The sequence below is a fragment of the Python bivittatus genome, unplaced genomic scaffold, assembly GCF_059951505.1.
Source record: "Python bivittatus isolate LINGU-HERP-01145 unplaced genomic scaffold, Pbiv_v1 ctg000110_np1212, whole genome shotgun sequence".
NCBI classification, from domain to species: Eukaryota; Metazoa; Chordata; class Lepidosauria; order Squamata; family Pythonidae; genus Python; species Python bivittatus.
Genome location: NW_028277045.1, coordinates 585,433 through 611,578, shown reverse-complemented (window position 1 = coordinate 611,578; position 26,146 = coordinate 585,433). Strand labels below are relative to the sequence as shown.

Here is a 26,146-nt window from a genome sequence, read left to right as displayed (position 1 = left end):
TTTATGGTGGACAAATCATCATGATTATTAAGATGACCACTTCTACATGAAGTCTATCTGGGGAAAAACAAGAGGGGAAACCTGAGAGTTTCATACCTGAAGTGTGAACCTCCCGAGGCACCTGGCTGGCCACTGCTGAAACAAAGATAAGTCCATTGATCGAATCCAGCAGGCCTACTCTTGGCTCAAACTCCTGCTAATATACTTGGGAGTACATCTCCCTAAACATAATGGGACACATTTCCAAGTATAAGCTTAAAGATCAGGTAACAGCCTTACTTTTAATTCTGGGGGGGTTTTGAATGTGTGATGGTTTTAGGGATAAAGAAGGTTTGTTATGGAAATCATAACAGGGATCATTTCTTTTCAGACTTGGCCCCAGAGCTTCTATTCAGGAGCAGAATGCAGATTGGGAATATGAAATAATCAAGAAAAAAAACACCTCTAGGAGTTTGCAAAACATGTCGTCTTTTTAACAGAAGAGCAGAGAGCTTTTCCAGAACAGTTGGGATTCAGTTGCAAGGCTGACAGAAAGAATTAATTCCAGACTGGCTTGAAGCCAAGAACCTTTTTCCCCCCTTAGAAAAATATAATCATGCATCATTTCAAAAAGTACTGTTTGAGAGTCAGTGACAGTCATTTCAAATGTTCCTAACGATTACCATGCAAGTATTCAAATTTCATAAATTGGTAATCAGAGTTATAAATTTTTGTGAGCATGACTTCTGCCTAACTCAAATATAGAAAACGCCCAAGAAAAGAAATGCCTTTACATTAGAAAGGATATTGCATACAGTTACAAGCTGATAAGGCTGACATTTTATTCCAGAAATACATCAAGTGCTGGGGGGGGGGGGCAGGAAGGGAATAGAGCCCTACATTTGTGACTATCCTAAAAATAGTGCATTTTATGATCAAAACTGCATACAGTATTGATGAGCTGTACAAATTCTGCTTTTTAAATACCTTCAAAACTGCTTGAAGATAACTAGATGGATAGATAGAGACGCATGTATTTATATAGCACTTTCATACGAAGGAGAAATTCCAAGCACTTTAGGGAAAAAAAAAAAAATAGAAGTTCAGGAGGAGGGAGGTATGGCAGGCAAACATCAGACCCCCAACGACCCAGAGGGGAAAATTAAAACACTTCTGATTGGGGTCACCTGACCCGGAATAACAGGGGACCCACAGCCAGCTGTAGGTTAAAAGTTGCAGTTCGAGGCAGATTCATTGTTTGCTTATTTCTCAGTTGCAGCATCTTTCCAACAACAAGAGGGACTATGTATTGCTAAATTTTGGACTCTGTATTGCTAACATTTTCACCCCTCAAACAAGAAGGGGTTTGGACTTCGTGAACGGCAAAGGAGGTCAGCCCACCCAATTTGGCCTTTTCAAGTTGCTTTAAAGTTGCCGTGAAAGAACGGCTTTCTTCTTGCCCCGTTGGCCAAACTTCGGCAACCTGAGTTGTCAGCTTTGCTGGATCTCCTAGGACGATTCAGACGTCGTCCTGCGCCCGGGAGTTGGCGCGCGCTCACGTCTCAAGGGAGGTCATCACCATTGGCGGCTGCCGTTGCAAGGGACGACGATTTCAGCTTGATGCAACCCACCAGTGGATTCAGCTCCACAACCACAATCCAAACACGTATGCACGTCAAAGGACGTGCAGGTGTTCCCAGAGCAACAATCTCACTCAAACCTCCGAGTTGTTTCAAGTCACTCCCTGTAGGTAATGCTACATTTCACAGGGAAATGTGCTTTGCAAAGAGTATGAAAACACAGCATGCAAATTAAGAGCGATCCTGAAAATACCAATTTCACCGCTACAAACAGCAACATTCAGGACTAAGATCATAGAAGTGTATCATTTTATCCTTTACAATGTGATAATTAATAGCTTACCTCCTGTGCCACTAAACACGTAATCCAGCAAGTGTCAACTGCACTCTGCTCAGACACACCAATTTAGAAATTACATATTCCACAGCCTTGCAATATATATTTACAATGCCCGATGAAAGGTAAATAAGCATGATCATTTTTTTTTTCTGCCAGATGGCTTGCAAAGCAACCAACTCCGATCTCATGTATATTCCCTGAGAAAAGGAAATTTTAGACATTAACACTACGTCCTTCTGTGCTTTGTTTTCCTCCCACACAAGTTATGTTTGAGAAATACACTGTTCATGATAATGGTGCGTCCTTTCTTTATGGAGAGAACAAGCAGCAAATAAGCAGAATGAAAGGATGATATTCATATTCAGCTTCATCACCAAGGTGGCATTGTGTGTGTGCTGGAATGTGACTCCAAAAAACCTGCAGGAAAGAAAAAATACAATGCAGTTTTCCTAATTCAAGTTGTCGGCCTGAAGTAGTGGAGAGCAATCCCATCGATGCTTCTATGAGATCTTTGAGTAAGGAAGTGTCAACATAATTCCTAAGGTTTTGGCACTGCATTGCTAGTCAAACTTGAGTGAAGAAGGAAGATGTTATGTTCATTCCAGAAAGCCCTACCTATAAATCATCCACAGCTTCCATCTGCAGGCCGCTGAAAATCTCAAGAATTAGAACTTTTAAGGTCCAGAAGTTCTTCATACAGTGAGGACCCTGTAGAGAAGGCGGTCTCTACAACTTGCATGACCCACATTGTTTTACAAGCGTCAGCACAACACAATTGAGGGGTTACATAACAAATGCTTCACTCCTAGCTAGCAAAATGTAATTCCCCCAGACTAGTGGCTTCCCCACGTTGAAATTCTTGCAACTGCTGTACAAAGTCTCTTTTGTCCTTGCACAGAAAAAGGGGATTTTTTTAAAAAAAGGCCTCATTCATCTGTCTCATCAGTTTCCTGGGCAGCCAAACGGGTGAGCTCCAAATCGTCAGGGTACCGAATCTCCAACTCTGCGTTTGCAACATAGTATGTGTCAGCGAACTCCTCGAAGTAACGACCGATGTCTGGGTGAGGAATCTCACGAGGTTCTGGGTTGGGCTCTAGATTCTCTGCAAAAAGAAGGAAAAGTGAAAGATTGTGGGGAGGCTAGAAGAGTCATGGATGTTAAGGGAATAGGAGATAGGAAGGGAATCCATTGGTAGCTTAACTCATAATTGGCAACTCAAGCCAGGTGTCAATAAACCTGGGATGAAACAATTCAAGGTGTTCAATGACACTCTGCCTTAACAAACTCACTATAAACAAAGATTGGAAATTCTTACACTTTCTAAGACTGTGTATTTACTCCTAATGTTAAATACATTAAAGATGCCTTCCTGAAATCGATGTAATTCCTGCTTCCTTGACCTTGCCGAGCTGGGTGGGACTCGACCACCGTAATTTGCCAGGAAGAGAGCAGTTTCCGCCTGCTGCTATTCATCAACTTCAGTTGTCGTTTGGAATGAAGATGTTGAATAAGAGCCAAAGCTGCTGAAATCTCCTTCTTCTTGAAAAGTTACTTTTTTGCATTTGTTATACCTCCCTTACACAAGAGGATGCAATAAACCCATAGTTATTTCTTTTTTTAAAAACGAGCAATTTTAGAATAGGCCAGTTCTCAGTGGAGGAGAAAAAATACAGCTGTATGTGTCTGCCCTTTACTAAACCTGAGCCGTGGAAGAAGACTGCAAGGCTCTCAAAATAACCCGCTTTCAGGTTAAGGGAAATGTCAAATGCAGATTGATGCAATTATGTTGTTGCTGTTGGGCCTATTAGAGTTGCATGAACAATATCCAAAGCAGAAATAGTGTTACTGATTTATGTGTCTTGGGAATTCCAGAGAGGGAGCAGGTAAACATGTTTACTTAGGCTTGGAGACCAATGTATGCTCATCTCATGAGTTTCCTTGTAAGATGACTGGCTTGGTTTCCATTTAAGTTGAATCTGAACCAATATAAATGGAAGGGGAGGGAATCATCTCTTTTGCTTTGAGCCTCAAGCATGCAAGGAGAGCGACAAGACATCGATTGCTTCAGAGGACTTTGTCTTCAAGGCTCAGTATGACTTGGCTATCCTCTTTAGGGGCTCTCCCTTGGGTGCTCCCAAAGTCATGGGGAGGTGCAAGGTCAGTGAGGACTCCTCCATGCAGAACAGTGTTTCTTAACCTTAGCGACTTGAAGATGTGTGGACTTCAATTCCCAGAATTCCCCAGCCAGCATGACTGGCTGGGGAATCCTGGGAATTGAAGTCCACACATCTTAAAGTTGCTAAGGTTGAGAAATGCTGATGTAGAAACTCAGTGAGGGTAGGAATGTTTTTGTGATGCTAACCAAAAGGGCCACCTCCAGGGCTGAACCCACAGCACATCTCGATATCCTCGCAGAGTTGGCCTTAAACTCTTAAGTTGCCTCATTACAGGTTGTCACTGCAGTTTAATAATAGTTAAAGGTTTCCGTTCTCTTATGCACTGTTTATATGCCGGGGTTGTCCTATTTTATTTTGATTCTGAGGCCTTCATGCTGCTCATGTATTTTGATGATATTCCTGGATGTTACTTTCACTGGAGGTGGGGTTTTCCCACACTGAAGACACTGACAACCTGGGAACGTACTGTACTCACTAAATAAATACTGCAGAAAAATGAACAAAAAGGTGTCTGGCAAAGCTTTCAATTCAGAGCCAAGGGCTTTAATCTGTGAGAAAGCATAATATCGATCAGCAATCTCCCACCTTGAGTTAAATAGCCACCCCATTTTTTCAAAGTTCTCAGCAAATTAGTAACCCCATTTTCTCACTGCATCTGTGAACTGCCAGTTGGCCAATCTACAGAGTTCCAAAACTTCCTTTCCTTTCATCACTAACTGCCCCCTTCCCCCCACAATCTCTTATATTACATCCAAGAATCCTCTCTTTCTCCAGCTCAACTTGTTTTCTCAACTGAGACAGGCTTTCTAATCCAAATTTTGTATACCCTTGTAACAGAAGCTGAGTTGTGGACCAAGTTTAGATTACTGGGGGAGGGGGAGGAGGAGGAGGAGGAGGAGAAGAAGAAGAAAAGGCAAATGTGATGTTCCAGTCACCGTTGCAGTTGTTCCGAGTGCCCTCTACTGGGAGAACCATTTATTCTAAGCCTTACTAAAAATATCATAGGAAATTTGCAGATTAGTTTTCCATCTCATGCTGTTCTTATCAGGAAACAGGCAGTGAGCATTATGAGAGAAGGATCAGTTCCACACATCAGTGAAGCATTATGAAAACCCACTCAATCACTACTAAGCTGCCTTGGGCTGCGTTAGAACTTCCATCCGTTTAGGTCAGCACCGTTGACACCAGTTGATTGGGAGTTATTGGGAGTTTTCCCAGCCCTATCAAGAGATGACAGGGGTTGAATGTAGAACTTCAGCATGCTAGGAGCATGATCTACCATAAGCTGTAAGAACAACCCTGCTGGAGCCCATCAACGAACCACCAAAAATCACACTATTGAACCTGGAGATACCAGGAATGGTCTTTGAGGTGGAATGACAGCGAATCTGTTCGCTTCTGGGTTTGAGGCCAATTCTTGGGATTACAGTTCTTTAATTTTAAGAGTCTACATCTTGCATAATTGGAATTTTACTTCAAGAGCAAAATACAGCCGTGAAGCCTCAAAGTTTGCCAGCCTGATTTGCTGAGCAGGCAAATGTGACAACTGGCACTGTCTTGGGTCTCACTGTGTCTGCGGACCAAAACATTCCCAGTTCTACTTTATTAATTCTGAGAATAACTTAGTGGAGGGGAAATGAATTAACTACCCTGCACTGGGATAAGTTTTCTTCCCATATGTCTAAATGAAGGGCAGGCAACCATGAATAAGCTTGTTGAAAACACCGCCTGCTTACCTTGGGCAGCATAACGGCATGACCCATCTTCCACTAAAACATTGTAGAAAGGCTGGTGGGGACCATGCGGCAAGCTGTGGACATTCATGTTTCGGATCCATTCACGTCCCATCATACATGCTGGATCCCAACCATAGATCACACAGTTGTAGCCATATCTAAATTCAAAGAGAAAGAGGACACACAACTCCATGAACGGTTGAATGGCTGGCAGTCTGGGCAGGTTAACATGCAGGCAGGTTGGGAGACTCTGCACTGAGAACGAGGATGGATGCTGCAGAATAACCAATGTTAAGTGATGCCCCCTTGTGTGAGAACCCTTTGGCACAGAGACATATAAACTCATATTCTCATTAATGACTTATGGAAGACTCCACCCACGTACTGCGACTTAGAACAACGTATGTTCTCTTCTGGTTGCTAACAGTGGAGAACACCTCACCCACAACCGCAGTTATTATTTATCAATTATGTCATTTCTAGAGTTGTTACTTGTCAACAGCTTCATCTAGGAGTCAGGTTTTTTGCGGGGGGGGCAGCCTACAACAGAGGTCAACAGCTGGGAAGCAAAACCCATTTGCTCAGCAGAGACAGCAAAGCATGGATTGAGTCAGAACCTTTCCCTCTGATATCCTGCACTCTTAATTATTAGGTACTTCAAAGACAGCATTCACCCACAGACCTCTTGATTCCCACCAAGTTCCCTGATCCACTCAACTATATTAAAAATAATAAATATCAAAATGGACAGCGGCTATGTTGCAAAATGGATTATCAGCATTGGGCCGCGCACTTTATTTTCAAAAGACCTTAGCCTCAGCATAGGTTTCAGACGTATTCTAAGAAAATAGAGGGGGTAAAAGGCTGCAGGTCAGGGCTGTATGGAAGCCTGCCCAGTTGCTGGGGATGGGGTGAACACCAAAAATAAACTGGGGTGGTGGAGGCGGCCCTGGGAGATTAAGAAACAGTGATAAGCAACTATCTCAAAACTTTGTCTTCTAAGAAATGTGGGGGTGGGAGTGGAGGTGAGGGTTGGACTACCCTCATAGCTGCCATTTGCGAGACTGCCTGCAAATCCCCCCTCTAAATGTGCCCCCGTTGCCTACATACAGTGATGAATAAATCACACCCACCTGTACGCACTCACATTTCTATTTTGTTTAACCTAGAAAGATGACTCACGAAACGTGTCCCCGCGTGCCTCAGCACCCTGGTGCTGACTCTGCTGCTTTGCCATGCTATCTCGGCATTTGGGTAGAACCACAAAGCTTGGCCGTGAAGCTTTGCAACTCCGTTCGAAGACTATTAAAAATAACACCGGCAAACCAGAAATGGTGTTTTCGCTCATCTAATTTTAACTCTGTCCTTATGGTGCACGGGCAGATAAAACTGTCCCCGCCCCTTTTGCTGTTTGTATAAGATTCTCTTCATGATAAAGGAGATCATCTCGTTGGGAAGTCATTATTCTTGTTTCGTTTATGATCAGGCTGGGTTTCTCACTGTGGCCTGCCTGGCAACCTTTGGGACTGGATTTGGAGTGTGAAGGCTTTGGGGGGGCGAAGCACTCTCTTTATATCTTTATTTTAAAGGGAATTCCTTTGGCGATCTGATTGAGAATGGCCATCATCTGTTTTCAAAAGAAATGCCAGTACAAAAATAATAACCACCACATGCTGAAATTCAGGGGTAGGAGTAGCATCTACTTCATTTTCCCCACTTGCCCATTCTCAGAAATTGACGATCTGTACAAAACAAACAGCCAGGGCTACCATGCAAGTAGAAACCCCTACAATGGAAACTCAATTTTATAACTTGCTTGGACATCAACAGCAGCTCTAGCAAATCTCCTCATTCCACAAAGGGAAGTCAGGATTATGGGAACAGGGGACTATGTGCAGAAGAGCATGAAGAAGGAATTAGGTAAATATCAAGTTAGCTCAGACAGATGGGAAGGGGTGAGGAAAAAACTCAAGACTGCCTCCCCTAGATTCTCTTTAGGGGAGATGTATAAGAGGGGAAAGATAAAACCTCTGTTGGGCTTTCACGTTTCTGTCATTATATTCAACAACTATAAAGTAGAGTTCCAGTAGTTCATGCGGTGTCTGTTTCCTAACTTGGTCTACCCCGAAGGGCTAGCCTAAGGCAACTTTCTGCATCTTTGGAGAAAATAACCTGCTGAGACTTGCCAGTGAAATTAAGACTGTAAAAAGTATGTTTTTAAAAGGCTGACAAGAATTCAGTCCAATTCCTTTCCTGATGACCCAAAACCCAAGACCAAGCCATGGTGTTAGTTGAGGGTTCAGCTGGATCTACTCAATTTGGCACCTTCTACGTACACATGACAACATCTCCCATGATTCCCAGCTGAGCAGGGGTTAGGTCTTCCTTCGGTATGCAGAGGAGTCTGGAGATGGCCTTGTAGAAGGAACTGAACAACCATCTACAGAAAGTATCAACTTAGACTGGAGAGATAGGAGGGGATGAGGAGAAAACCCTAATTTGTCTTGATTCTTTTTAGGATAGAGAGGAGAGAGAATCTCCATCAAGCTTTCAAGGTTCTGTCATTATACCCTCTAACAATATTTTAGAGTAAAAATTTTATTTACTCTATTTTACAGTGAGTCACGTGGTTTCCTGACCTGGTCTACTTGAAAAGGCTGACCCTACACACTTGCCCATCTTGCCCTATGTTTTGGTCCTACAGATATGGATCCCTACTTCAACAGAGAAATCAGCCATTGCAGAATCTTGGTGGAAAAGGATGAGGTGACACACGCTCACCTTTTGTGTTTCATAATCAGGCCGACAGAATAGCAGATGTCTCTGTGTTTCTCCTCGAAATGAAGCTTCACATCCGGACCTAATTCTTCTTTCCGACGGTCAATATGTTCCAGGGTATGTTGAACTAAATACCCCACTGCTCCTTGTTGGGATGGGTCCAAGGCCTGAATGTGCTGTAAGATGTCCAGAACCTTTAACAGAGCAAAAGAGCTCCCAATCAACCCTCCTATAGCTCAACGTTCAATAACTCCAGTCTATGATATTTATTTCATCGTTTTCAGTATTTAGCATGTGATACCTGGCCAGCAGTTACTGGACAGTTCTGCATATTTCCTTTTTGTCACTCTTTCTGTAAGTTATTAAAAAATAGATAAGTTGTAATAAAATGGATTGAAGCTTAAACCAATATTCCAGGATTTTTTCCCCCTAAATATCCTTTTTTCATTTCATTCAGTACAGTTTTTGCAAGAGTCAGAATGGGAGAGAGAAACTGTGTGCTTTTGGACTTAAAGACAAGTCTGAAAACTCATATTTTAGTCCAGAGATCACAAAAGCAGGCTAGCTTTATCTGAATTTACTTAATTACTGAATTTTTTTAAACTGTCTTTCAGGATACACCATCCTCTGAAGATGGTTTAAAAGAGGAAAAAACACACACACACGCAATAATGTTATTGCACAGCCTCCAAAGATAAGTTAAATAAACCAGAGCTGAAATATCTTTCTTCACTTTTTCGGCAGCATAGATACATCTGGCATCTGTTACTTTTAACAAATCCTCATCACGCAAGAAAAAAACAAACCAAGTTGAATTACATACAGAAAAGGCAATGGGGGATAAAAAAACAAGTCACATAAAAACAATGGGCTAAAATAACAGCAGTAAATCAAAGCAATCAAAGAGCGGCAACACAGAGAACAAGATCTGGATGGCGACACAACTCATTCAGCAACTGAGTGGGATCATTTGGAGCCTCCAAGGACTATGAGAGAAAGAAGAGGAAGGGGAAAAAAAAAATATATGAGAATGCTGTAGGTCAGTGCTTTCAACGATTTTAAGGTTTGTAAGAGTTTGGCCAACTGAAGAAGAAAGTTCTGGGGTCAATAATGGGGCTACCAAAAATGCAAAGCAGATGACTTCGGTACGGCTCCAACTTTTCAAAAGAGAAGGGGAAGTGGAAGGAGAGACAACCAAGTGCTTTAGGAGAAGCAACACCCATCCATCTCCATACTTAGTTCATGCATCTGGTACTTCACTGACGTAGCATGAATCCAAAGTACCTTCTCTGGCCAGATTCCGAGGTGGAAATACAATCTAGCTTGGAGCATTAGATGCTGCACGTTGTCTGGATACATGGCCAAGTACAGATCCAGAGAGTCTCTCAGGAGCTGGTATGACTGGTCAGTGCTTTCCCTAGCAAACAGATACCTACATGTTCAAATCAAAGTCATGCTTTCATAGATACATTTACCATCATCTAGCTGTGATGTCCCACTGCCAATTACCACACGGTTAGCTGGCCCGTCTTTCTCCAAAGCAGTCACAGTCCCAGATCTTGCGTCAAACGCATAATTAATGTTGTTGCTTATATACTGCCACTGGTCGAAAGCCTACCACATAACCAGTCCATTAACTCCACTCCTTTCTTCCACTGTCAAACAACTCCTACTGTTTTGAAGTTTCTTTCAATGTTTAGCTCAAATCTTGCTTCCTTTTCTAACCACCCCTCCCACCTTCTATAACAAGAAACTTTCTAAGATTTATCTTCTTCAGGACATTTTTTTCAGATATTTAAAGACCATGATTGTTTCTGCCCTTGATTTTCTCCTCTCCAGCAGATACACACCCAGAACTTTCCACCATTCCTGAAAGAACACACTTCTTGCAAAGCTCATAAAACCTTGTAAATGTTACTTAAGCCCAACTCTCTCTTTTCTCCTAACTCAGCACACAGACCTAGTTCTCCACCTAGAACCATGTTAACCCAAGAGCAGCTAATTATCACGCACCTGCTTCTCATGAAGTTCATTTCCAAAAATAAAACTAAAATAATACTAAAGCAGCCCAGCTAGATGGCAGCGCCTTAATAATCTTGGGTGATTCTGAAGAGCTAAGTGGAATTAAACCTGATTAGTACTTGGAGGGGGAATGACCTGGAAATTCCAGGGTTGTATGTTAGATTGGGGAGCTGAAACAACACAATGGTAAGACACTTCATACTGTGGCCAGGAAAGTTAGCTAGAGCTATCCATGAAATCATCAGGAATACAGCTCAACTCAAAAGAGGCTTTGCCTTTAATAGTAAACCTGTGTTTAACTGAAGTTACCAATAATTGCAATTAGCTGGTTTGAAATATTAATTTGCTCAATGTCAACCCCAACTCATAATTCTCATGTCCCGGACTTTCAGCCCTTTGAGGTATGCCAGGTCAGGAAACAGAAATTACAAGCATTCTAAGAATGCTACTTTCTTGTTGTAGGGTGTAATAACAGAATCTTGAAAGCCCGTCGGAGTCACTCCATGCCCCCTCTTATACCAAGCAGAAACAAGGCAGGGCTGATTTGAGATTCTCTCTCATACTTTTCACTTTCCCAGGACTGAGCTGCTATTTCACCTCCATCAATGGTCCAGCTATTCCTTCACCAAGGTCACTGCTACATTCCTTTACACTGATAAGCAAGGTCTCATATTTCCAGAACTGTTTGACAGGGTACTGGGAAGTTAAAGCGGGTGGACCACAGGTGGCTGTGCTTGGCTTTGATGGTATATAAAAGCAGATCTCTTATTACATATAAGGACAGCTGGTTTAAGTCTTCTTAATGAGTTTACAGAAGAGACAAGCTTTAGCTGCTTCAGCATATCCTAAAAGCACAACATTACTGTATTTCATTTATATTCAGCTTGGGAGAATGTAAATGAACTTACATGGAAATCTCCCTTCACTGTAACCCATTGAACCTCCCCTCCTTATAACCCAACAATAACTTTGTGAGGTAGGCTGGGCTAAGAGACTGCCTGGCCCAAAGATCCTCATCGAGCTCCATGGTCAAGTGTGGACTTAGATCTCCATGGTCATGGGGGGGGGGGACTCAGGCCTCCTCTAATGCAATGCTAACGCTTACACAATGCTTTGCTGGATTCTTACCGCTTTCCAATATTTAACAAGTTGCCCACCATTCGCTGCAGAACCTCTTTGGCTGTGGCCACGCCATAGAATTCCTCCGTCACATGGTGCCCAATCAAGTATTCGCATTCTTTCACATTCAGCTGCCGCCCCTTCCCAAAAGCATCGATGTATGTGTAGTCAAATATATTGGTGCTCCTGGCAAAAGAAAAATGAAACCGAAGGCGAATTAGTGTACAGCACTTCTGATGCTAGACAGAACAGCGGACCCTCTTGCACAAGACAACGGGATTTCATCTGTTGGGTCGCAATAGCCTTGTTTTTACAACACAGAGAAAAGGGACAGATGACAGGCAAGCCAGAACCTTAGAACTACGCATGGACTGGGTTCATTCATACCTGCAGCAGCTGTCTGGTGAGGTGGTAACAATTATAAGGAATTTTAAGGCCATTTTAAAAGGAAGTAATGGATGTCACGTGGCTCACATTCCCATTCCCACACATCAAAGCATCCAAAATTCGGGTTGTTTTTTTTGCACTGAGAGTGCTTAAGGATGGAAATTTGAGTGAACTGCTATTACACTGACCTTCAAGCAAGAAAAACAGCTGGAAGTTTATCAAAATTCAGCCGTTTTGAAATAATGAAATTCAACTGGCGAAGCCAAAATGCTTTAAAGTATGGTTTGTTGGCTGAGCCCCGGTAAACTATAAATCTCAGTTGCCCTCCCATGACTGGGTTCTCACATTATACAAAAGCAAAAAAAACGCTTGCAAAATACATTTCTGCTGACTTATGCAAATCTCTCGAGGTACCCTTGAAAAATAAATTTAAGGCTGGAGAATGACACACGACGTCGTTAAAAGAATCTTAACAAAGAAAACAGAGACAAGTATGTAGCTGGCACTGGGGTAAGCACTCAAGGCACCAGCAGGTTTACAACTTCAAAAACGGATCTCTCAACTATAAAAAACCAAGCCCCCATGAACCTGGGGGCAAGTGAGAGCTATTAAATAGATAACGCAAGTTATTTAAATGCATGCAACTGTTCTCCTTTAACGCTTGTTTCCATCTTGCCAGTTTTAGCCCGTTGCACAGACTGCAAGAGAAATGCAGGCACAATGCAAGAGCACGTAGCTTCCCCTCCATAGGGTGCTGCTCTCTGTCGGAGTTGCGTGCCACATATCTGAAATAACACCCCCAAAGTGTAATGGTCTGTGGGAATGACCTCAGGAGACAGGACAACCAGCATGTAGAAGATTTCTCAGCCCACAGGAGAGGGGACGTGGGAAGTTTCAGAAGAGACCCTCCCTAGTTTTCTGGAGAGTAAAAGGAAAGGAGAGGAGAAATATTTTCAGTCTTGCAAGATTCTGCTAATGTAACCTTACAATAAAGAAACTCAGAGCTGAGCTTCTTGTCTGGACCACCTTGCAGGGCTAACACAAAGCCCATCTCTTCATATAGCCCTTCAGGAGGCTGATCTGGAGCACCGTTTTGAGGTTTAAGTGGGTGTTTTGCAAAAGAAGAAATGGTGCACATGAGCCTCGGCCTCCTGCCATGACGTCGTACGGTGTGAAACGGCACCACTTAAACGCTAAAACAGAATCGATACAATGATGAAGGATCATGAGAGGCCTATGAGCAAAAGCTGTTTCACCCGCTGGAAATCTGCTTCTGTTCCTTCCAGACAGCTGTGCCCTCATCAGCCTGTAACATCGAGAGAGCTCTCCAAGAGTGGATTGATAGCTTTCTGTTCACACGCCAACCACTTTTCCTGGGGTTAATGAGACTGTAGTACAATGCTATTGATGACTGATTTCTCCACCGCTAAGTAACAGGGTCTTCTAATCAAGCACAACCAGTTTTCTTTTGCAGAAGAAAACACATTACCCCCCCTTTTTTTTTTTTAAACTATGACTTCATCATCTGGCAATGATTAACAAGAAAACTGCAACCTGGGAGGTTTAAATGTAGCGTTGCCTGAGATAGCTGTCACTCTCGCTCGCATGCCAGTTTGGAAAACTGGTTTCCCGGGAGGAATGCGCAGAAGCCAAGAGGAATGGGAAAATAAGCTTACCTTTCTCTTCCTTGGGACCACCTGAGCAGAAAGTGACTGGGAAAATTGACTGCCTCGAGCTGGACACCCAACTGCTTGGCAATCGTCAAATACAGCACCGACAAGCTGATTGGGATTCCAGTCCTGCGAATTAAAACCTGAAGGAAAGGGAGAAAAATGAGAAGTTTTGGCTGCTCCTTGGATCTGGAATTTTAAAAAACGCTGAAAAAAAGGGAAGATTTAGTCCCCAGAACTAGTACGCTTTGGAGAAACTGACTGCATAACTTTTGCGCCAATCGGTTTGAGGTTATATCAAACTGAACGAAACCCCAAACCAAAATATGGACTAAAAATATTGCTCAACCTTGTCTGGTCAAGAAGGCCTTACCTGATGGATGTATGAATTCTGAGAATTGTAATAATCCACCTCGTTTCCTCGGTATTTCAACTGCTCGTAGAGGACATAGTTCATGGCATCAAGAACCTGACTCTGAAGCTCCACCTGAGAGACTATCAAGACCTCTCCTTAAAAAAAAAAAAAAAGGCAATGAAAATAAGAGAAAGCATTGCTTATTTATTTCTACCCCATCTTTCTTCCAGTAGAGTTATCACTCCCTCCTCCAAGGCTGCAAAGCTAGTTGGGCTGAAAGAGAATGATGGGCCCCAGAAAGCAGGGAGTTTCCATGGCTGGAGATGGACTTGAACCTGGATCTCCCATTAGCCACAACACCTTAACCGCCACACCATACTGTCTCACTATTTATTTAAGCAAATAAATGCAACTGCTTATTAGTTTGATATTTCGCCTCTCCCTCTGGAGCTCAGCACGGACTATGTAACACTTCCTCTTCCTGTTTTTCCCCACAACCACCAGAGGACACACATTATGGACACACAATCAGAGGTGTGCAACCTGTGCCTCTTCAGGTGTTGCTGAATGACAACTCCCAACATGCTCTCCTGCTGGATCTACTGCTGCTGGAATCTGTAGTTCAGTCACATCTGTATTTCCAACTTCAGCAACTTCCGGATGTGTGGACTTCAGCTCCCAGAATTCTCAGCGATGACCGTGCTGGCTGGGGAACTCTGGGAGTTAAGTGCAAGTTGCCCAAATTACTGATCCACAGAGCCCGGGTTACCCATTTCTGGATTAAATGTATCAAGGAGTCAGGTCCAATATCTTTGGTCTTGATTGGCTACCACTGTTGATTTGGCAACTGTGGATGGGTTTCCTCTCCCAGAAAAGCAGGTCTGTCATAGAAACGGGTGACAAAAGGGAACTGAGTTAATGCCATACCTGCTTTTCGGTCCACACTTGGATGTCTGGGATTTTTGGATTTGAGAAATTCACAAACTTTAGCAACAATGTCATCGATCTGGGCCTGGATACCCTTGAGGGAGATCTCCGACAAAGGGTTACAGTATTGGTCGATCAGCACAGCTCCTAGGAAAAGCCAGGAGAGATGCAGGACGTGGGTTTGGATGGTAGATAGGCTACAACCCTAAGCAGAAACATCATTTGACACCAAATGATAGAAACACCAAGCAGACAGGGGCCATTTAGGTAAAGGCCCCACTCAGTGCACAAATTCAGATTAGAGCAGTGTTTCTCAACCTCAGCAACTTTAAGATGTCTGGACTTCGACTCCCAGAATTCCCCAGACAACTTAAAGTTGCTGAGGTTGAGAAACACTGAATTGGAGCAATGCTGAGTTGGATGCCCAACCTCAGCGTGAAGATATTTAGCGTTCAAAGGGATATATAGCTACCTTATAGCATGGTTTTCACTGAAGGACTTCTACTTCTCCTTTTTACTACTTTTCTTTGAGATTTCTTTCTACTTCAGTTTCACAATCATCTACCCTAATCTCCCATTCCTTTAAACAACTCTTCTGATTCCACTTAATTTGTCCACTGTCTTAATTTGTCACAGGACTTCAAGCTGCTTGCCCTCCCCACCAAAAATGAATGCTATCCCCTCTAATAGCAAACTCAGGTGACAAAAAGTCTGGAGGTTTTGAAATAAAACAGAACTGTCTGAAGCGGGAGGCAGTGTCGTGCTCAGACACTCCCTAAATATTCAGCATATAAAAGGTAAGGGCTCCCACAAGTCAAGTTTGTGGGAGCCCCTATCTTTTACATTCACATATTCTTCAGCTACAGATGAAAGTGGGTTGCCACTAATCCCCCAATATTTACCCACTCTTGCCTAGCAGTGCTTATGCCTTTGTCAAACAGCCCCTTAGCCAGAATTTGGCCAGCTTTAAACCAGGTACTATGGAGGTGGGCAATCTTTGGCTCCAGAGTAAATGAGACCCTAGATCTCCTTTCCTTATAGCCCTAACTAACCTCCTCTGAACCTAACTGCTGAAAACAGTAACAATAATGATAATATTCTGTATTATTCTTTTAGCTCACATTTTATGTTTGGTCCTCCTCTTTTACTTTTAAACAGTTTGTTAATTGTTTCATTCTATACTGGTCTTTGACTGAAATAAAGTTTGACTGGCTGCTGAAAATGGGTGGCGTGGTTTTCTACAGGAACACTGCAGCGTAAGCTCTAAAATGGACTGAAAGTAGTTTTGCAACCAGACTCCCTCCCAGATCCCCTCTCCAAAAAGAAATCTAGGCCCTGCTTATTTGTAATCACTTTGCCCGCTGAAGCCCTGAGACTCCTCCCAAATCCCAGCTACTGAAAGATTGCCCAACTTTATTAGACATTAACAGACATTAGACATTAGGACAAAGCGGAAAGAGCCTAACACAGAAAAACAAATTAGTGTGCACATAACTGAGACCTTTTACCTTCAGATAAACGCAGAACACATTGAGTCTGAGAGGCAATATTTGAGCCCAAGAGGAGAACTTGGTTTTTTTTCTTGATCGCACACCTGAGATTAGGCTATGGATCAATCACGGTTTGCTCACCACTTCTGTTAATGAAGTTTTCAGGCACACAAGAATTTGTGGAGCTTTGTGGAGTCACTTTCAAAATCAATTATTCCATGTTATCCTTTCTGGGCCATTACCAACCTTCCAAAAAGGACTGCTCATCTGCTGAGTACTGAAGGTATGTCTTCAGTTTCTTTAAAATGTTCTGTTGCCGCAGAAAGTAAAGAATTTTCTTTGCATAGTACTTCCACGTCAGCCCTTTCCTGCAGGGTAAAGGAAGCCACCGTGGTGAATATTTCTTGGCAACCCCCAGAAGAACAGAAAACAGACTATGATTGCAAAGAGGAAGTCCTGAATGAATGTTTAAAAGAGATTTCAGGCAAGAGACAGCAGGGAGAACCAAGAGCCCAGAGGGAAAAGCAGGATTTTATTAAAGGTGTTATTACCTTGTTTATAAAGGTAATGTTGTCCTTAATTCATGATATCACCTCTGCGGTAGGAAACTTACAAGAATTACAGTTGAGTTTCAAAACAATTCCAACCCTGAAAACTTGGGAGCTATAAATATAGGCAAAAAGTTTCCATTGAGACATCCAATCTGGAGGTGGTTAGATCCAATCTCCAAACTGAATCCTCTTTTGGAGTCAGAGGATCTGGATCACATCACTGAATAAACAGGATGCCTTCAAATCAATTCATTCATTCAACATTATTTTAAAATCAGAGCAGAAAGTGGAATCAACCAAAATTCTAAAATTCCATTTAGACTGCAGGGCTGATCCATACAGAATCCAAAATCAGAATATAGCTGATCTGCACACCCCTAATATATATTTATTTCCTAAAGAAGCAACAGGATTCTAAACATGTTCAGGGAAACAATTTTGCTTTGTGAAAAGAAAGAGCAAAGACTGTAGTAAAGAGGTAATCGAGACCCTTCCTGCTTCATAAAGATGTGCGAAGCCTTTGCAAAGATTCAAATGGTTTTAATTTTATTTAATTAAAAAACCTCATCAATATAGAAAGTTAACCTGCAGAACTGGAAAATGACATAAGTGCAAAAACGCTGTCCATTTAAAATTCTGTGAAACCTTTAGAAAGAACGTGTATTTTAGATAAAACAATTCATAACCAGTCCACACCCCACATTCCAATCATAATAAAAAGTTTATGAAACCTTTTTCATAAAATTAAAAATAGCCTGCTTAACAAAAGGGCTGTTCAATTAAATAAACTTTAGCAGATAACCCAGCTGAGTTTTAGTCCATAAAATCTACTTGTGAAAGCAGGTTCTTTTTGTATGAAGTCTTGCAGGAAATCTAAGATGATGTCTACAGCAAACACCATATAAAAACAACCCATTTTCTCTTTTTCTCACAAATTGGATGGAACAGTTCTCGTGGAGATTTTAATTCTTAATTAATTCTTAATTTTTTTAAGGTGTGTGATGATTTTTCAGTTGAACGTACCTCAAAGGCTTGTTGGGAAGATAACAGATGGAGAAGGAATCTTAGGTAGCCTGGCCCCGAGCTCTTCGGGAAACAGGCAGGACACAAATGTAATTTGAAAATAAAATGTAAAGTTGACGTGTCTACTATGCACACCGAAAAAGCCACCAAATGTTCTTTCCTAGAGTTTTAGAATCAGCCTCACCTGTCTCCTGTGTTAAGAATGGACATCAGCTCATCCTCAAAGAAATGGCTTGGGCAATCAAGAGTCTCGACATCAGTGAAGCCATCGCAGGGCACCTAATGGAAGAACAGGCCAATTATTTTACTGCTAAACAGCTTTCTACAACAACCCCAGGAATAATCAGATACAATTTCATATTTAGCTTTTGGATTAGTTCGTTTTTAAAAGAAAACCCGTTGAACAAGATGATTGCAGGACACAAAGCACCATTGCAGATTTGACTTCTCCAAGCCCCAACAAAACCAGCTGAGAGTTTGAAGCAAACCTGCCCAAATTATTGCTGGGGAGGGGGCAGAGTTTCCATGGCTTGAGGGGGCTCAAATTGAGAAAGCACTTTTACTATGATTCATAGGCCATATGCCTGTTTTCAAAAAAATGACATGTGATTATTATTAGATTTGATATCCAGGAACTCAAGGCAGCAATCTCCATTTTATCCCCAGATGTAATGGTCTGTGGGAATGACCTTGGGAGACAGGAAGAGCTGCAACCTGGACAATGGTCTGATAAACGAAATCTGAGTCCGAAGGAGGGATGGGAGTGGAGGAAGCATTTCAGAAGTTTCAAGCTTTCAGGAGAGTAAAAGGAAGGGGGAGGAGAAGTGCTTTCAGATTGCAAGATTCTGTTACTGGTACAATAAAGGTCGTGCGTACTCATGGTTGGTGCTTCTTGTCTGGACTCCCTCAAAGGGCTGGCTTTGCAACGACTACCTTGTGAAAGTAACTGGGCAGAGAGAGGGGAACCAGGAAACCAGCTGAAGGGCTCCCCAGTCCTACTCCAACCCTTCATCACTGGACACGCTGGCTCAGAATATGCCCCCCAAATTCTGTCAGGAGAAAGTACCAAATTGCAGTGGAGAGATCCAGGTGGAGATACCTTTAACAAAAAATGTTATGACTCATTTTTTTGCTCAGGGTTTGAGGAAGGTGGGAGCCTCCATGAGCTACTCTTACAAGAGCATTCTTGCCCATTTCCCTTTCGGTTGGGGAAGTCTCCCTGGTTTTTAAGGTGGGAAGCCAAGGGAAAGGCAGGAATGGCCCGTTCTATAACAGGGTTTAAACTTTAAGCCACCCATTTGGATTTACATGCAGAATTTGTAGAACAGTAATAACAATATTTACTATTTAAGTATTATTAGATTTTTATCTTGCCTTTTCTAAATATATAACTTGGTGGCAATCTTGGCCCAGCCTCTCCCTCCCAGCCCTAGGAAGGAGGAGGCCAGGGCAAACCTCTTTTGAAAACCTTGCCAAGAAAATTGCAGGGCCTTGTTCAGGCAGTTGCCAGGAGTCAGGACGGACTCAAAGGCGCGCACACACGCACACACGCACACAAGGTGGCAAACCTACTTAATACATCTGCCTCCTATTGTCCCACAACTGTGAGGTAGGTTGGGCTGAGAATGCGACTGGCCCAAAGTCACCCAGCCAGCTTTCATGGCTAAGAAAGGCCTAGAACTCAGTTTCCTAGTTTCTAGGCCAGCACCTTCACCACTACACCAAACTGGCGCGCGCACACACACACACATATACAATTATTATTGTTGGTCACACAAGTCAGCCCAATGTTTAGACTGGATCTGGCATTTTTGTCCACGTATCGAGTCCTTCCCAAGGACCTGGGATAGGCAGATGTTGTTTGATGGCGTTAAAGGTATCGTTGCAAGATGTGAGCTGTTCCAAGTCAAGCTGCCTTTTGCAATGGACTGATGGTGATTTTGTCAATGCCGATGGTGTTCAAGTGGTGCTCCAGATGTTTTGGGATTGCGCCCAAGGCGCCTGTTACTATTGGGACTATCTTTGCTTTCAAGGGAGGCCTAGAACTCAGTCTCCTGGTTTCTAGGCCAGCATCTTAACCACTACACCAAACTGGCTCTCAGGAAAGATGTATTTGTAATAGTAATATTTACTATTTAAGGAACAGTAAATATTTAACTAGACAGATTTTAAGAATATGCCCCATACATAATCAAGCTGCCGGGGCAACAGACTCGCATTATATCTCATTACACATTATTTCAGAATCCTGTTAGTTATATATGTACTCTCAAGCAATTTCACAGGTGTGAAGCACTCTATCAAGGGTCAGGATTTGAGACATTTACTATCACATACTGGAAGCCAGAAAAAAAAGGTAAACCCCCCCCCCCCCAAAAAACACAGGCAGAAAAACAAAAAGGCAATCTGGTTCTTTCGTATAAACAAGTAACAATACATTGGATTTATTTGCAAGATCAGCCAGAAAACTCTTACGTGCTCTGAAAAGAACCTTTTGGAAAATGAGGCGACGATCCTTTGAGCTTTCAAGCCTGCTTTCTCCCGTTCTTTGTATTCTTCTAGCCAATTCACACTATCTGTCTGATTATAGTACTTCATTAAAGCAGGCCACCTACGTCAGAGAAAGACATACCGTATGAAAATTCACGCCCCGTCGTCACAATTAGTTCACAATCTGAACGAGAGCCTAACATTTGGCCAGACAAAACCAAGGCTGTGCTTTGTTTGCAGGTTAAGGGGAAAAAATTCATTTTTACCCCTTTTAACTTATTTTAGATCTGCTGCAGAGACATTTATTTTTTAATTAAACAAAACTATCTATCTATGAACGTGACAGTGGAGAGTCCACTGAAAGGGGAAGAAGGATGGGGAAATTTTCAAAGCTGGCTGCTGATCCTGAACAAATGGCTTAGTATGGAAACAATCATCTTCCACTCAGCTCAGCAGAGCTGTTATTTTCAGCATCCGAATCAGCAACAGACCCACCACGTCCTCCTCAGTGACAGAACCTTCTAATTAGATAAAATAAACAGCTTAATGACATTATTTTGGTGCAGTCAGATTCAGCCACCAGTTCCTTCTTCCTTTCCCACCAGCTAGGAAGGCCATTCATCCAGAAGTGCACTGATGCCTAAAAGCCACTATAATGGGTAAGTCAAAGGGAAAGGAGGGCCAAGAAAGGAAGGAAGGAAGGAAATACTTCGATAGATTCTCTCCTCTCCCTCTTTTTTTTTTTTTAATTATGTCTATTATATTGGAATAGTTAGGAAATAAATGGATGCATATGCCAAGTATTTCCATTCTCCAAGAAAGGGGGTGAGGAGAATCAAAGTCACCTTCTCCTACACCTTACATACAATCCCTATCCAGTGCAAACCACATCACGATACATACAGAAGACTGCAAGGATGCCACACATATATATATTTTTTTTACTTTTTAGTTCAGGACATTTACCGACATCGCTTTCTTTCACTGCTGGAGAGCAAAGTACAACTTGCAAGCGTTTGCATTCACACTTGCACAGTCCGTAATGACAAGACAGCTGGAAAGAGATACATGTGAATTTCTGTCCCTGGCTTCTTCCTGGGAGAAGGCGAAGTCTGCAGGCTGCCTGGCTTTGTTCATGTCTTGGCAGAGGAAGACAAGCTCTTTCTCTTTTCCCAACTGCCAGTTGGCTTGCAAAACTCAGACTGAACCGTTCAAAGGAAGCAGATATTCCGTCTGCACCTGCAGAAGAGGCTGAACAATCGGCGAGTTCAGCAAGCTAAAAATCTGGGTTTGCTTCCAAGCTGTGTCTGCGATGCAGAGATCAGCTTTAGCACGCCAGCAGCCAAATTGGACCATCCAAAGATTCGGATCCAACTGTGTGGGCTAGCGGTAAGAGAGGCCTGTTTTCCAAAAGCAGCCATTTCTTTGAATGTGAAACTTTCTGGCAGGCGAAGAGTTATTGACCCTGTTCCTCTGGGCCAGGCTCCATTTTAAGTAATTACATCTGAGGGCTTTAAATCCTCTATTGCAAAATTCAGCTGGAGGAATTATTCTTTCCTTGCTGTCCTAAAATAAACAGTTGCAATAATAATGTGACAGTGTGTGACCATATTCCAGGGAAAGAGTCATTTGGCACGCTCTGGCCTCTGCACGACTAAATTCATCGATCACAGAAAAGGAACTACATAAAGCAGGGATGAAAGCGAACAGATACAGAAAACTGATATAATATTTGGGAATGGCAAAGCAGGCTGTTGGATGTGTCCCTCACAAACGCTGCCAGATAGTAAAATAAAATATTTTTTAAAAAATGAAGTTTAACATAAGCAAGGGCAACCCAGTGCCTATTGAAGAGGATGGGCTTTTCAACCAGAGTTTGCACGGGTGGCAACTCACCAGGAAGAGATTTTGAAATCACAGAGAACACAGCTCAGTAAATGATCATCCAGTGTGGAATAACTAAGAGGAGGAGGATGCAAGGGATTTTTTTAAAAAAATGGCTGGAGGGGGGTAATGCTGGAGTTCCCGTGGCATCTGTCTTGGCCGGGGGGGGGGGGGTTCAATGTCCAAGTGTCCTCACTGAATGCAGCCCAGGACTGTATGGCTATCACGACCACCGAGGGCCTATCATAGCAGGAAATATTGATGCATAGAAGGCCACATTTGACATGTAATTTGGTTTAGGAACAGAATTTTGCTTTGTCACAGGCAGATCACTGCTGGGTTAACTTTTAGGCCTCTGACAATCTCTAAACCAGCATTTCTTAAAGTGCGGCCCAAGGACCCCTGGGGTCCCCCAAGACCCTTTCAGGGGTCTGTGAAATCAAAATTATTTGCCAGGTATTAAAGATATATGCAAAAATGTAAATACAGTTTTTCATGAAGAATATTTTAATGTTAGTATCTAATGTTTATTATTTTTACATGATTCAATAAATATTCTACAAATGCATCCATTTTAATTTTTAACACTGGAACTATAGATAAATATGCAGATAGTCCCCAGTTTAAGAAGAAGCTCTGTTCCCAAGGTCTGTCCTTAAGTCAAATTAGTATGTAAGCCAGAACAGTATTATTGTATAAGTAGTATTGTAATATTGTTATTAGTACTGTATAAGTAGCATTGTGTAATTAACTTGAACCATTGTGTATTTAATTCAAAACATTGTGTATTTAACTCGGAACACTGTATTTTTAACCTGTGTATTTAACTCCAATCATTATGTATTTAACTCGAAACACTATTTTTAACCATGTATTTAACTCCAATCATTATGTATTTAACTCGAAACACTGTATATTTAACCATTGTGTATTTAACTCCAATCATTATGTATTTAACTCGAAACACTGTATTTTTAACCATTGGGTATTTAACTCCAATCATTGTGTATTTAATTCGAAACACTGTATATTTAACCATTGGGTATTTAACTCAAATTTTGCTACAATAGGCTCCATTCTTAACTATGGGTCGCTTTCTTAACCTGGGACTACCTGAAACCCTTATAAAGAAAAGCTCTTTTGGGGTCCTCCATAATTTTTAAAAGTGGGAAGGGGTCCCGAGAGCAAAACATTTAAGAAACACTGCTCTAAACTATGCAGGGAAGGAGGACTTCTAAAGGTTTGTCCTTGGAGGTAGGTAGAGTCTGAAGAAACTCACAAATTTCCCAGTCAGAATGGCTGATGATTTCACCAACACCCTGAATAATTACAGGATATGGAAATAACCAAGATGGATTGATAGATTCTCACCCAAGCACCCTCTTCCCTTTCACAGAACTTTTCTAGGAATTTAGAACAATGAAACCAGCAACAAAATGATAGCAAGTCTGACCACGGACAGTTTAAAATTCAGTATTAAGCTGACCTATGGGAGGAATATTAAGTCGTCTTATTTTTTCCCCATTAGATTGCAACTACGTCATGCCATCTGACAGAAGTTTAGAAAACTATTTCAATGTTTATTTCTTTGCAAAACATCTGTTATTAATTCAGCATTTTTTGTTTAAAAAACCCCCCTTGATGTTAATTTGGAAACTACCATAGTGCTTTATCAGACACTGATAATCAAAGGGGAATGTAACTTCAGACTTCTGAAATTACCCTTGTGGAAACAGTAAATTGTTAGGATTGCTTCGGGTCATATTCTGGAAACACTTGGGAAATGAACAAATGTGTGAGTCCAACATGGCTGTTTTAATGTGGCTGCTTTAATGAGCCCTGATGGGTGTGGGATTCAAATGCTACCAAACAGCATTTCAGAAGCAGAAGTGAAGCGCTACATTGCCCAGTTTTAGATTACTGGATCAACAAAGACTGTCCTAATGAAAAAGATATTTCCATGGGCTCTACAGAAGGAGATTCTGGATTATTTGGACCTCAATAATTTTGCCTCATTTCAAGGTATATCCCAGCTCCAATTGTTCCTGGGTGAACTTGCTTTCTCATTCTAGTTTTTGGACTGATTTCAGGCCAGAAATGCCCAGCAGAAAACAGATCTGAGCACCTCCTTCGCAAGACACAGCTTCTAAAAATGCACCTACCAAGAATCAATACAATCGACCAACACTGGAAAATTTTCTACATCTCGTAATCCAGCTACGATGAACACACTAATTTTGGAAGGAGGAACAGCAGCCTTATGAAGCGTGGATGGTCACCGTTTTTAGTCCTTGCACAGCAGGTGATCGGGGCGCTTGAGACCTCCAACCCAAAAGGATGCAAACATTTTATTGGGCAAGATTCCTGCCTCCTTAACAGCTCTCACTGCATTGTCAGTGACTTTCCTAACAGGGGATCCAGCCCTAATGCCCTGCCTAATACTTCGGCAAAACAGGAGAGGCTTAGGGAAGACGCCTATCTGGAACTGCAACTAATTTCCTGCCTCTGACTGAGACGTTTATATGATTTAACTTCATTGCAGCAGGGAACTGTTGTATTGGCTTAGTGTTTATTTACAAGACTTTACATCTTTTATTCCTTTTACGACTGATGTACCCTTCTATTGGACACGCTTACTCATTTTATCAAGGTGGTCTACAATCAGAATACACCTTAACTAACCTCTCCCCTGCATTCTGGCCATGCTCAGAGGCTCCACCTTCCCAATACTGCCACTCCAGCTGGGTCAACCCCCCCCCATCCTGACCACTTTGACACGGGCCGAAAAACATCTTCACGGTCTGCAGCTTCGGCCTCCTCCCCTTATTCCTCCCCGCCCAAGGGGCATCGCCTTCCCAACTGGTAGCCTCTATTTTACACCCAAGCCCGAAGCAAACGGCTGAACACTCCTGAGCGCTTTCTTCCTTCTCCCCCGCCAGCCCTCTGCCCACGCCCAGAGGCATCCCTTCCCACCCTCGCCATTCCCGGTGCATCACCTGCTGCGAAACTGGGAAGCTCCTTTTGGCCTGGGGCACCCCCTCCTCCTTGCCCCCGGCCCTCTGCACGTGCCCAGAGGCGCCCCCTTCCCAACCTGACACCCGCCCGGGACTCCATCCCTCCTCCTCCTCCTCCTTGCCCCCGGCCCTCTGCCCACGCCCAGAGGCACCCTCCCCAATCTCGCCATTCCGGGCGCATCAGGCGCTGCAACACCCGGAAGCTGCTCCGGGCCGGGTCTCCGCCCCTCCTCCTCGCTCCGCCCTCTGCACATGCCCAGAGACACCCCCTTCCAGACGCCAAGCCCGGAGGCTCCTGCGGCTGGGGCACCCCCTCCCTTTCGCCCCAGCCCCCGCGCTCTGCACACGCCCAGAGGCGCCCCCGCCCACCTGCGCCGGAGCTGCTCACGCCAGACCTTCCCGCGGGGCTGGCAGGCCTCCCTCAGGCGGCGGCAGGTGCAGGCCAGGCGGCCCAGGTCGGCGGCGCCCAGCGAGCCGCAGCACAGGATGAGCTCCAGCAGCTCGCCGGGCAGCTCCGTCAGCCCGAGTGGGGCCGGGGCCGCCCGCTGCTGCTCCGCCGCGCCGGGCTCCCTCTCAGCCGCCTCCATCTTGCCGGCCGAGCGGGATTGGCTGCCGGGGAGCGTC

The 26,146-nt window shown here is 43.1% G+C and overlaps 1 protein-coding gene across 3 annotated transcripts; it reads right to left on the bottom strand.

Moving 5' to 3' along the window:
* Window positions 1-807: 807 nt before the first annotated feature.
* On the bottom strand, window positions 808-26,146 carry FBXO21 (F-box protein 21). 3 transcript variants are annotated; one of them, XM_088136639.1, is made up of 12 exons: window positions 25,892-26,146; window positions 20,610-20,745; window positions 18,319-18,413; window positions 16,807-16,928; window positions 15,071-15,217; window positions 14,162-14,298; window positions 13,795-13,931; window positions 11,741-11,917; window positions 9,875-10,007; window positions 8,594-8,784; window positions 5,813-5,970; window positions 808-3,001 (listed from the first exon to the last, which is right to left on the bottom strand). In XM_088136639.1, the coding sequence occupies exons 1-12, from the start codon at window positions 26,107-26,109 to the stop codon at window positions 2,826-2,828; spliced, it is 1,827 nt and encodes a 608-aa protein (XP_087992765.1). In that variant the 5' UTR covers window positions 26,110-26,146; the 3' UTR covers window positions 808-2,825. The 3 variants fall into 3 exon arrangements, with proteins under 3 accessions (XP_087992765.1, XP_087992766.1, XP_087992767.1); XM_088136640.1 differs by having other exon boundaries at window positions 8,594-8,766; XM_088136641.1 differs by lacking the exons at window positions 8,594-8,784; window positions 9,875-10,007.